The sequence below is a fragment of the Cnephaeus nilssonii genome (assembly GCF_951640355.1).
Source record: "Cnephaeus nilssonii genome assembly, chromosome: 21".
In the NCBI taxonomy this organism is placed as follows: domain Eukaryota; kingdom Metazoa; phylum Chordata; class Mammalia; order Chiroptera; family Vespertilionidae; genus Cnephaeus; species Cnephaeus nilssonii.
The window spans coordinates 15920367-15932677 of NC_137092.1; the positions used below are offsets into that span (position 1 = coordinate 15920367).

General features: G+C 53.1%; 1 protein-coding gene across 2 annotated transcripts in view; it reads right to left on the minus strand.

Annotated features, from left to right (window-relative positions):
* The window catches only part of ARHGEF2 (Rho/Rac guanine nucleotide exchange factor 2), a 37662-nt gene extending 33966 nt beyond the window's left edge, over window positions 1–3696 (minus strand). Inside the window, exons 1-2 of one of the 2 annotated variants that reach the window (XM_079761330.1) lie at window positions 3430–3696; window positions 1718–1835 (exon numbers count right to left, since the gene is read on the minus strand). In XM_079761330.1, the coding sequence (XP_079617456.1) occupies window positions 1718–1835; window positions 3430–3683 (372 nt within the window). In that variant the 5' untranslated portion in view covers window positions 3684–3696. The remainder of the gene's footprint in view (window positions 1–1717; window positions 1836–3429) is intronic. The other variant, XM_079761329.1, reaches the window with a different exon arrangement.
* Window positions 3697–12311: the final 8615 nt, after the last annotated feature.

Below are 12311 nucleotides of genomic sequence, written 5' to 3' on the forward strand. Positions count from 1 at the left end.
AGTGGTTGAGCGTCGACCTATGAATCAGGAGGTTACGGTTCGGTTCCCCATCAGGGCACATGCCCGGGTTGCAGGCTCAATCCCCTGTGTGGGGCGTGCAGGAGGCAGCTGATCAATGATTCTCTCTCATCATTGATGTTTCTATCTCTCTCTTTTTCTCTGAAATCAATAAAAATATATTTAAAAAATAATTTAAAATAAATTAAATAAAATATAAATGAAAAAATACAAGAGACAGAATTAACCACTCTGGCAAACTGGAGAGAGAGCACAGGTCCCATTTAAGGACATCTGAATTTTTAGACGTGTAAGCACCAGGCTGGCCAAACAAAATAAATTTTGGAGCTAGACCTGGCTCCTGGGCCCACAGTCTGCAAGCCCTAGTCTAGCTTAAGGAGTCTCAGACTTTTGGTCTGTGGACTTTGGTGAAGAACGTATATCCACTGGCTATTGCAGGGAGAAACAAAAAGACCCCAAACATATAGAGAAGGAGAAATATGAGGGAATTGCTTAAAGATTGGATGGCGAGAGGAGGGGAATCAGAGCAGGAAGGCAGAGAAAAATCCTAGAAAAACATTGCCCCGCTGCCCTCTGTAGCCCATGGGGGAAAGAAGAAGACACAGCGTACCAATCAGGGGTGGAGTGGGCAGGAGGAGAGAAAGGCAGGAGAGAGGGAAAGCAGGCTGAAGGAATGGAGGAGAGAAGAGGAAAAAGAAACTGTTCTTTCTCACGCTCATCCTGTATGCCAGCCTCTGCACTGGGCACTTGGACAACTTTTTGTCATCTAAGAATCACACCTTTGAAAGGCCGTTTTTGTTACCCTGATTTTCAGGAAGATGAAATAAAGTGTTCAGCTGGTAAAGGAAGGATCTAGGAGTCAGTCTGATTCGGAAACCCTGTTCTTTCTACCACGCCGCATTGACATGGAGGCAAGGAAGACATGCAGAGGGGCTGATGGGGGAAAGTGGGCGAGGGGCCCGCTGCCCCCCTGATAGGCTGTATCATGTAACAGCTCCTTTCCCTCAGCCTCTCCCACACCACGGGCACCGGAAAGGGAGGCTGGGCTGGGCCCGTTGGCCAGCTGGAGGACGAGCTGGGAGGGAGGCAGCCTCTTAGTCACCGGGCTTGAGACATTTCTGTGAGGCACTCTTCGCTGGCTGACCAAGTGCGGTCTCTACAGCCCTGGTGTGCCCTCCGTGGTCTGTGGGCGCTGGTTTGAGAACCCCCAGTTGTGTTCCCTTAAGCCAGAAGACTGGGCAATCTCTATATTTCTCATTTAATAATCTTCTGGTTATCTTGCTGGAGAACTCTTGTCTTCCAGGGTACCAGATACCTAGTCTCATCCCACAAATAATAAGCTCAGCTTCAAGTCTGAGAAGTGGTTATAACAATTAGGGGAACAGGGGGCCTTTGAATGAGAGAGGAATAGAGATGTCTACATCAACACAGAGACCCAGACCCAGAAAGGAAGGAACAGAGAGTCTTAGAGAAAAGAGACAGAGGCAGGCGACCAAGCGTGGGGTGCTCAGCACGCAGACGCAGGGAGCAGACAGAGGGGTACAGACCAGAGATTCAGAGTCAGTCAGATGGAGTGATGCCTGGGCACAGGGAGACCCAGCAGCTGGCAGAACAGAAGAGGCACAGAGTGATGGCTGGGAAGGCAAGGGGGCGGGAAGGGGAGGAGGCGGGGGCTCCCTGGGAGTGTGTCTGTCCATACCACACTGGAAGGCTGGCCACCGTGGTGCTGCGGCTCCAGGAATGTGCCCAGGTCCTCTTGGCTCTGCAGTAAGGCAGCCTCCTGGGCCCCAGCGCATCCCGATGCCTGCAGTTTGCTCCTGAAACACACATGGCCACCACTGCCCTCTGCACCCAATGGCCAGTGATGGGCACAAGAGAGGAAAACTGCCTCAGCCCAGCCCTGTTGCTTGCCCCCAGCCCAACCCTTCCTGTTGGCATAGGCACAGCCATGACTCAATCTGGCCTCCCTCTCTTTGGAGCTGTGCTTTGGCAGAGCTGCAGAGCTGGCTGCAGGCAAGGGTGACCCCTGGTGGTCATAAGACAGTACTGCCCTCCAGTGCCCAGGGCGGGAGGCAAAGAGCAAGCTGGATTCTCACTCCCTGCCTGCTTTCTTAAAAGACAACTTTTGTCCCTACTCATCTAGATGATGTATCCAGAGACCCCTTCTCTCTCTACCCAGGGGGCAGAATTAGTGCCTGATAGTGAAAGGAGACATCTGGAAGACCTGAGGTACGGTGAGCACCACATCAGGGGTACCCACGGCATCTCTGCCTTCAACGGGCTGCTCTTAGGCAAGTGCCATGAGCCCTGCAGGCAAGGCTTTTCGCTCAAGCTCTGGCCCAAGGCGCAGGGTCCTCTCCCCTTCTTTGCTCAGCCAGCCCTGCCCAAGAGCTAGAAGAGGTTGGTCTACTCACCGGAGCTAAGGGAACCTGTGCCAGGGCACCATTGCCAAAGCAGAGAGACAGGGCCCTTCCATCGCTAGCAGGCACTCACAATGACCACTCACACTGAACTCTTCATGCTGACCCCTGGGCCTTCTCTTCTGACTTCCTCTGTTTGGGGGGAAGTGGTCAGGGATTTTCCAGGGAGGGGGGGGGAGAGATGGGTCCCTCTTTTCTGGTCTGCCAGGCAGATGCAGACCTCTGCGCAAAGCCACACTTCTCCCGTGGCGGGACTGCACTATGATGTCCAAGACATCCTGAGTCTGCCTCAGCCTGGAGCCAGCAAGGAGGCAGCAGTTCGGGAAAGGGGCTGGGTCAATGCCCCGACCCTAGAACCACTTCTCTCAGTAAACCTCCCACAGTTCTCTGGGCCTGTTTCCTCATCTGTAAAATGAGGAAACTGGACCATATGATCCCTGAGTCCCTTCCAGCACTGAACCGCTGTATGGTTCTTTTTAAAAAATATATTTTATTGAGTTTTTACAGAGAGGAAGGGAGAGGGATAGAGAGTTAGAAACATTGATGAGAGAGAAACATCGATCAGCTGCCTCCTGCACACCCCCCACTGGGGATGTGCCCGCAACCAAGGTACATGCCCTTGATCGGAATCGAACCTGGGACCTTTCAGTCCCCAGGCTGACGCTCTATCCACTGAGCCAAACCGGTCAGGGCTGTATGGTTCTTTTAAATCCAAAGTAGGAGATGGAAGCAACAAGACCAAGTGTCCTGATACCCCAACCCTGTACCTCCCCTTCTCTACTCCCACCCCCACCTGCCCCTCGAGACCAGGGAGAAAGAAGGAGCTAGAAACACCAGGCAAAGCCACATCTTGAAAGGCAGGGTCCATCTTTCCCAAGGGCTCACCAAGGCCTGGGTCCTAAGCCTCCAGAGAAGGAAGGAGGGAGTCATTCCTTTTGAACCAGGTCTCGGACTTAAGAGAAGTAGGGACAGGAGGCCCCCGGGGATTTACCTGCTCAGATGCTCCCTGTCTGGCCCCCAACTATGTCTTTTGAGGGGGTCATAGCTGTGGTTATGGGCACGGAAAGCCCCCGATCTTCGGAGCGGCACAGCGTGGAAGCCATCTCTCTCCTTCTTTTCCCCCTCGTCCTCCTCCTCTTCCTCCAGCTGCTCTCTGGGTTCAACCGCAGACAGGCAGCGGTGAGTGCGGGGTTGGGGCACCAGGTCTCCACCTGTGAGGGGCCCCTCGGGGACGTCTCTGTTCATGGAAGGCACGGGCAGGCCAGTCTGAGGAAAGAAGACGGAGAAGGGTGAGCAGAACTCTAGAACCCTGGAACCCTGGAGCGAGAAAGGTGTCACAGTCAGCCCGGCCTAGCGACTCGAGTCCCTCCTCGCCTCCCTGGGCACAGCGTTGGGGAGCGGCTGGCCGAGGAGCACACCAGGAATTCACTGCAGAGCCAAGTCCGGGGCTTGCGTTTTCTTTCTTTCTTTCTTTCTTTCTTTCTTTCTTTCTTTCTTTCTTTCTTTCTTTCTTTCTTTCTTTCTTTCTTAAATACATTTTATTGATTTTTTTTACAGAGAGGAAGGGAGAGGGATAGAGAGCTAGAAACATCGATGAGAGAGAAACATCGATCAGCTGCCTCCTGCACACCTCCTACTGGGGATGTGCCCGCAACCAAGGTACATGCCCTTGACCGGAATCGAACCTGGGACCTTTCAGTCCACAGGCCGACACTCTATCCACTGAGCCAAACCGGTTAGGGCAGGGGGCTTGGGTTTTCTGACTCCCAGTCCAGTGTTCTCTCCAGTTCATAATGCCATCCTCGCCACTCTGCTGTTCCATTTAGTGAGCACTTCCGTGGCAGGAAGCCAAGCCAAGCAAAGAGACATAGATATTGTTCCTGTCCTCGAGGAATTCACAGTCTAGTGAGTGACACAAGTGCTCGTGTGCATGTGTGTGTGTGTGCGCGTGCGCACAGACCAAGGCACAGATGACTGACTGGTCAGAGTATGCCAAATGCCACGAGAGAAGTTTTCACGAAAGGCTTTGTGCCATCAAAGGAATGAGTGCATATACCCAGTTGGAGGACTCAAACAAAGGGAAACAGAAGCAAGTAGATAGCCTTCGAGATGGGCTTCGAGGGGTGGAGTGGTTAGGATTTGGCCAACCTGGAGAGGGAGGCGTCTAGGCAGATAAAGCAGCAGGAAGAAAAGGTTCATGAGGGCGGAAGTATTATGCCTGGTCAGCAGGGGAGTAAAAACACAACGATGGCCTCTCCCACAGAGCAGAGAGAAGGGCTCCACCATCGCGGTGACGTGCAGTTCCTTCTCTCTCCCAAGTGGGCACTGTTTTCACTGCCCAACACTTGGGGCTGCCACCAGGGCTGGCCTCCTGTGTCTCAGAGATAAGAACCCTCAGGTGCTCTTCAAGTTGAAAGTGATAAGCCCATTCCAGGAAGAAGTACCAAATACCAGAGCTCCACGGGGGTGAGGAAGGGAGGCGGGGAGAGGGGGAGCTCCCATGGACTGCATACCTCTGAGCACCTGGCTTCCAGGCCCAGTCCCTCTGGCACTTCTGCTGGAGTGCGTCTCCCAGGCTCCCCTTCTCCTGGAACCACCCCAGCTACTGGGGTGCTGGGAGCACCCAGGAGGACCAGGAAGCAGTGAGTCCGAAAACTGCCTCCTCCAGGTTGTCTGAGTACCCCCACCCCACCCAGGAGAGTCCAGGTGGTTGGAAAATTGTTCCCTCGACAACTTTCCCTTCAACCCGGTCACTGCCCCGCCCTCCCCAGGACCGCTGAGAATGTGCGTTTGCCTGTCCACCCCGGGGAAGCAAGGAGACAAGTGCTCGGGCCTGGGCAGTGGCATTCTCAGGGTAAGTCTAAGGATAAAGAGGAGAGGCCCAGGGAAGGCCTGTGCCCACCCATGATCATAGCATCTGAAAGCAATGCATAGGGCACCCCTCAGCAGCCACCGGGAGAAATCCTCTCTCTCCTTGTTTTGTTTTTAACGTTTTAATTGGTTTTTAGAGAGATGGGAAGGGAGAGAGAGAAACAGAGATAGAAACGTCATCGATTGGCTGCCTCCTGCACAGCCCCCACTGGGGATGGAGCCCACAACCCAGGCATGTGCCCTGACTGGGAATTGAACCGGCGACCTCTTAGTTCCTGGGTCAACACTCAATCACTGAGTCACACCGGCCAGGCCTCTCTCCTTGTTATCAGACTTGGGCCTCCTGCCATGTGAGGTGCTGCTGCAAACAGGATGGGCAGATCTGCAGGGAGCAGGACAGCCCCTGAGGGCCAGGGACCAGTCCCTGCCAACCAGTGGTTTCCAAAGCTAAGCTTTGGGGGTCAAGAGGATTCACAAAAAGTATTGTGAGAAGCAGGAGTGGAGAGAAGAGTAGGAACCGGAAGTGCTCACTAGGAAGAGAGGAATGGGACTGGGAACAGGACAGACATTGAGGGGCACGGAGTGAGCACTGTGAGAATCTTGGGTGTGGCATTCAGTGACCTCATGAAAGAGGAAACACGGCTCAGGGTACACCCCTTGTACCCAGCCTCGGCTGCATTCGGCAAGATCAATGAGATGCAATGAACTGAAGCTGTTTCATTTCCCTCTTTTCCTGGAGATGCCGCCTGTTAGAGATGGCACCCTACTACCCTGGCTGACGGACGGACAGATCTGATCCTGAGATCTTTTTGTCCTGAGATCCCACCCTTCCTTTCCCACCTCAGAACAACTGGATTCTGGCCTCTTCTGAAGGACCTACCCTTTCCCCCAGCACCTCTGTCATTTCATTCACTGTCTCTGCCCTCTGGGAAAATGGAACCCATTGAGCTCCTTCTCCTTCATATCTTCATTCCATTTCTCAGAGTTTTTCCTGTTTCCTAAATTCCACCTGTCCGTGCTATCATGCCAATCCTTTTATTCTGTCCTGCAAAGAGAGGAGTTTTCCTCAGCCCCCTCCCAGCGATATTCCTCCTCCATTGTCTGGATCTCAGGCTGGGGGTGCCCATGGCTGTGCTCGCTTCCCTCCTCTTCTACCGGCTCTCTCTCTCCCAGCCCCCTTGCCTCCCAGGCTCAGGAAATGGTGCAAGGGAACAGCCAGGGCTGGGCCTGACACAATGGCTTTATTTAGCTCCCGGATGTGATCACATCACATCACATCACATTATTGCTTCTGCTGAGCAGAGAGATGGAGATGCTGAAATAGGTCTGGGATCAGAAGCCTGACATGGGGACAGGAGAGGCAAGCAAGAAGGGCTCTGAGAAGTCCTTTTACTTGTCTTCCTGCTCCTGGATTGGATGGCTTTCCCACCAGCACAGACCACCAGTGTCTCCTCCTCTGAGTGTGTAACCTCCACCGATGACACCAGCCATCAGTGACTCTGGGTGGTGAGATGGCAGCATATCACGTTTTAATAGAGAGATATGTGTTATTCCAAACTCTGAGACCATCACTTATTTACATTGTGTTAGTGGAGTTGAAGTCCAGCAGATTCACTAGTTCTGATGCCTTCAAAAGCCACATGACCTTGGGAACTTGCTTAATGTTGTTGTTTATAATTGATTTGAGAGAGAGAGAGAGGAAAGGAGAGGGAGAGAGATAGAAGCATTGATGAGAGGGAAACATCAACATCAATTGGCTGCCTCCTGCATGCCCCCTGCTGAGGATATAGCCCGCAACCCAGGGCATGTGTCCTGACCAGGAATGGAACCTCTGACCTCCTGGTGCATGGCTTGGCACTCAACTATTGAGCCGTACTGGCTGGCCAATGTTCTTGAGCTTCAGAATCTCTGTAAAATGGGAATGACAATACCTAAGTTGTAAGAACGTTGACGGACTTGATAATGTATGTAATGTGACTAACATTGTGCTTGGGCCATATTTAGGTGTTTAATAAATGCTACTGCTATTGCTGTTGTTTTTATTATCTAAAGGCGGAGAGAGAATATAGGGCATAGAGAAATGGAGAGATGGAGAGAAGAAGGCCCAACACAGAAGCAGAATAGGCATTAAATGATGGTTACCCATCATCATCCCTTTAGAGAGAGAGAGAATAGCCCTGGCCAGTCTGGGTGTGATCACATCCGGGAGCTAAATAAAGCCATTGTCCCATGCACCGAGAGGTCGCCAGTTCAATTCCTGGTCTGGGCACATGCCCAGGTTGCAGGCTCGATCCCTGGTAGGGGACATGCAGGAGGCAGCTGATCGACGGATGTTTCTCTTTCTCTCCCTTGCCCTTCCCCTCTCTCTAAAATCAATAAAAAACATATTTTTTTTAAAAAGAGAGAATAAATAACCCACGGGCCAACTAGTCACAATTGTGATGGGGACTCATGATCATAAATAACTTCTGATGGAGTAGAGTGCACACAACCAGTGCAACAAGAGATAGCCTTTCTGTCCTGTGAGCCCCTGATGAAGCTGTCCTCTTCAAAGAGAAGGGAGGACAGAGTAACCCCTGATACTTTAAAGCTGGGGTTGACAAACTATAGCCTGTGGGCCAAATCTGTCCTGCTATCTTTTTTAAATGGTTGGCGAGGGGGGGAAGGAGGGGGATCAAAAGAAGAACATTACTTTGTGACACATTAAAATTACATGAAATTCAAGTTTTGGTGTTCGTAACTTTTTTTTGGAACACGGCCATGCTCACTCGTTTATATATGGTCGGTGGCTGTCTTTGCAACAGAGACCATGTGGCCCACGAAGCCTGAAGTAGTTATCATCTGTGTCTTCACAGGAGAAGTTTGCAGACTCCTGATTTAGAGCAACAGGGTCTCAAAATCTTAGGAAGGAGGAAAAAAGAGATCAAAGCAAGACAGCCAGGCTCGCTGCACGCCATTCTGCAACAAGCCGGGGGCGGGGGGGGGGGGGGGGGAGAGGGACATTGAAGACCCCAAATACCCATTTCCTCAATTGCCTCTGGAGCCTACAGGGGGAGAAAGTTAAGGAACGCGTGCCTACATCATCTTCTTTCAGAGCAAATCCATCACACTGTAGGGCCTTGGTTCTTTTCTTTCTTCCTTTGAAAGAAATCTGGCAATATTGCTGTGCTCATTCCCACCCTCCCCCGCCCCTACCACCCCCCCACACCCTACCCGCCCCCACCCCCAGCCAAAGAAAAGAAGAAACTTCTAAAGACATTAGATGGGGGCTCCAAAGAAGTTGAATTTGTCCTTTCTACTCCATCTGTTATCTTAGAAATCTGAATGAGGCCATGGGGGCAGGCAGGGCTCTGCCTATGTTTGCTGCCAGCAAACACTGGGGATAGCAACTGCTGCTGGCAACTACACGGCCCTTCTGAAGCCAGGGAGGGGAGCCTGAGGGGCTTCCTGGGTCTGGATCTTAGGTCCTAAATTGCCTGAAGCCGGCCATATTGTGGCAGACCCAGATCCGGATAATAAAGAAAGGGAGGGAGAGGCCCGCTGGCTCTCCTCCAGGTCTCCCAGGCCTGGGGGGACAGGGTCATTGAAAACCCTTTGATGGTTCAAAATTTAACCTACCTGCTTCTTTTCCTGTAGAAAGTAAACCATTAATCCAACAGTGTCTGCAAAGAGGGCTACATCAGGGCTTCTCTTAACTTCAGATAAAGAAGGCCCCAGTACGCATCGTTCCTTCCCACCCTGCACCCCGGACACCCCATTCTATGGCAGGTCATAGTACCCGAGCTTCTGCTCTCTCCCCTCCCCATCCTGATTTGGTCACATCATTACTCTGTTTCTCAGTGGGAAACACAGGAGATTTTGACATGTGTGGCCGAAGGCTGCTGTCCTGGAACTCACTTTCCTTCCCTGACTTCCCTGTCCACTGCCAACATCAACGGAAAGGCAAAGGGTATGGAGGGGGAGGATTCATTCATTCATTCCGGTGTCAGGGGTCTATGCACAAGGACAGCGGTGGGGCGTGTGTGCCATCTCTTAGTGGGACAGGGCTAAGGACAGGCTAGAGCCCGCATCAGGTCCAGGTTGCCTTCTGCAAGGTCCACACCTGCTTCAGGGCCCACGGGGCAGAGCTCTTGATTTTATTGTTACTACTTAATTCCTAAGTTCAAAGCTAGAGAGCTGGCAGCCCCAGCCCCCTGACCTACCCACACCTCCTTTGACTAAGTCAGCAATCAGGCATCTCAAACAGCCACCCTAAATAACACCCACCTCTTTGATAAACCAGGCTCACAAATCAGTCAGGAATTTGCTGCGTTGGGCTTCCAGGTGTCGTTCCCCCCCACCCCCTCCCCGCACCCTTTTTTAAAAAATTGGTTTGCAAACCAAACTTAGGTTAGCAAAATCCCCTTCTTTCTTTCGGCATGGACCCAGGGTAGCCCAGGACATGTGGGGCTGCAGCAGAGAGGGAGAGACCAACCGATCCTCTCCCACCTCCTCCTGCCAGTTTCTTGGCATGTGTCATGGGTCCTGTGCCAGATAGGTGGGGCAAGAGAGGGTCTGAGGTCCAGAGGGACACACCTGAGAAGACTTTGGCCACTGTGTCCCAGGGAATTAACCCTTCAGATCCCAGGAGGCAGCTAAAAGTAGAGGGCAAAGTAGGGAACCCCTGATCTGGTAGATAATCTAGAATCAGGACTTCCCTGGCTCCAGGTATGAGCTGGTGGCCTTCTAAATTTCACGACCCCCAGGGGGAAAGGAACAAGGTTAGGCGCTAGAAGAAGGGGACCCCGGATGAATTCAGATATCAAGGTTTTAAAATCCATAGGATTGTGACGATTGAGAATACGTACAAGGGTTTAGCATCACTTGTCACACACGTATTTGAGTGTTCGCTGTTGGCCATAATTGTGATTCCCTCTTACACACACACACACACACACACACACACACACACACACACACACGGCCCCCTAATTAAAAATGAGAGCTGAATGCAGGGGCACTGTTCTCCCCTCCCTGGGGCACAGGGGGTGCTTGAAGATCTCTGCTTCTGGGGGAGTGCCCATGTACAGGGACAGGACCCCAAGAAAGGGAGAAAGGGACGAGAGGGAAACTCACCAGACTTGGGAGATATCCCAGGGATGGGGGACTTGTTCCCGCCCTCAGCTGGTGACTTCGGTATAAGAAAAAGTCCTGCTTCAGGTAGGCCCGCTGAGAAGCCAGTCCAGCACCTTAATGCCAGGGCCCCTCTTGTGGTCCTTTTAAAGGAGGGGCTCATGATCCAGAGGTTTGCACAGGAGAAGACAGGGGGGACTCATTCCAGTCCGGACCAGCTGCCTCTTCTATTCCTCTAGCACTTCCCTTCCCCGCCCTACTTCAAACACCCTGCCTGTGTGCAGGCCTTTAACCCCTTGTGCGCTGGCCCTGAGGACTCCTGGGACCCCCATCCTCAGCATTCCCTGGACAAAGGGCGGCCCCCGGATTTCAGGTTCATGTGGAAACAGGTAGAGGTAACCCACCTGGGGTCACCCTGAGTGGAGAGTGTGTGGGAACCTGACATCCAAGGAACCTTCGCCCTCCCCCCAATGGGGACAGGGTGAAGGAAGGAGAGAAAGGGAAGACTCACAGCTGGAAACTTACTTAACTGGGAGGTCCTATTGGGGTCAGGGAGGCCCTTTGTTCCTCTCTCAAATTTGGCTTCAAAACGGCTTGTCGGTCCCTTTAAGAGGCAGGTTACAGCCGCGGGTAGAGGAGGCAAGATTGTGCTTTCTGTGATGAAGGGAGGAGCCTTCACAGGGTCAGCTCCATCTGAGGGCCCTCCCTTCGGCCCACAGGGACATGGTGACCAGGCAGCTCAGCATCCACTGGCTCCCGCGCCCTCCGCGTTGTGGTGGGTACCAGGCCAGGGTATCTGCCCAGCGCCCCTACCCTCCTCCCTGATAACAGCCGGGGGCCTGACTCACCCTCGCGTCTTCCATGGGGCAGAGGACAGCGGGGGCAGACCCTGGACTTCCTGAGGTACCTGGACCCTCCTCCTGACAGCCCAGCTGGAGTTGGAAGACCTTAGCTGCCTCTGCCATCTCACTAGTTACGGGGCCTTGGAGCAGTGATGTGTTGGCCTTGCTCATCTGTAAATGGAGGTGCTAGATGAGAAATGGGCAAATGCTGACACACCAACGCCGGGCCCATACTAGCTATTCAGTAAATAAGCTGGCCGCCACTTGGTGTGACCTTGGATAAGCCACTTCACCCTTTTCTGCGCCTTCCCTGACCCATTACATAAGAGGGCTAAAGTAGGTGGTCCATGGCCTGTGCTTGCCCTAAAACTCTCCTTCTGGACGAAAGGAAGAGGGCAGTTGGGCCAGATGTGGAAACTGCATCGTTTCCCACCTGGCTGGGCCCCAAACCCCACGATGGGCGACAGGGGTAGCTTCTCCCTTCACAAGAGCACAGGGGAAACACCCGCCTCGTTTTACTGGCGTGGGGGCCTCAGAAATCCTCTCATGAAACAGTCTCGCGATTGTTCAGACGGGGACACAGGCTCCGGGAGGGGCGTGATTTACCGGAGGTCAGACAGCCAGCGAGTGGTGGACGAGGCGGGCGGATGCCCAGCATGCTGCCCGTCTGTGGTCAGTCCTGCTCCCACCACTCGGAGCCGCTGCATTTCCCCGTTTCTTGGAGATTCTTACACCCGTTTCCCATTGGCTTCCTTCAGGAAGAGTCCCCCAGCCTAGGGTGTGGAGGTGGCCATCCAGGCACCTGGTTCCTCCTGGCACCAGGGCTGGGTGTGTGGGTGAGCAGGTGCCAGCTGAAAGCTTGGACGACGTGGGAGGAATAGTCAGCTGGTTTCCAGGGTGGGATCTGGAACATGTTGGCAGCTGGGTTTCTCTCTGTATTGCCTTTTAGGGAGGAGCCCCTCCGTTTTGGTACCCAACCTCCAGGAAGGATGGGGGGGACCAGGGCTTACTGTCCCTCCGCCATGCAGACCTGCAGGCAATCTGGAGA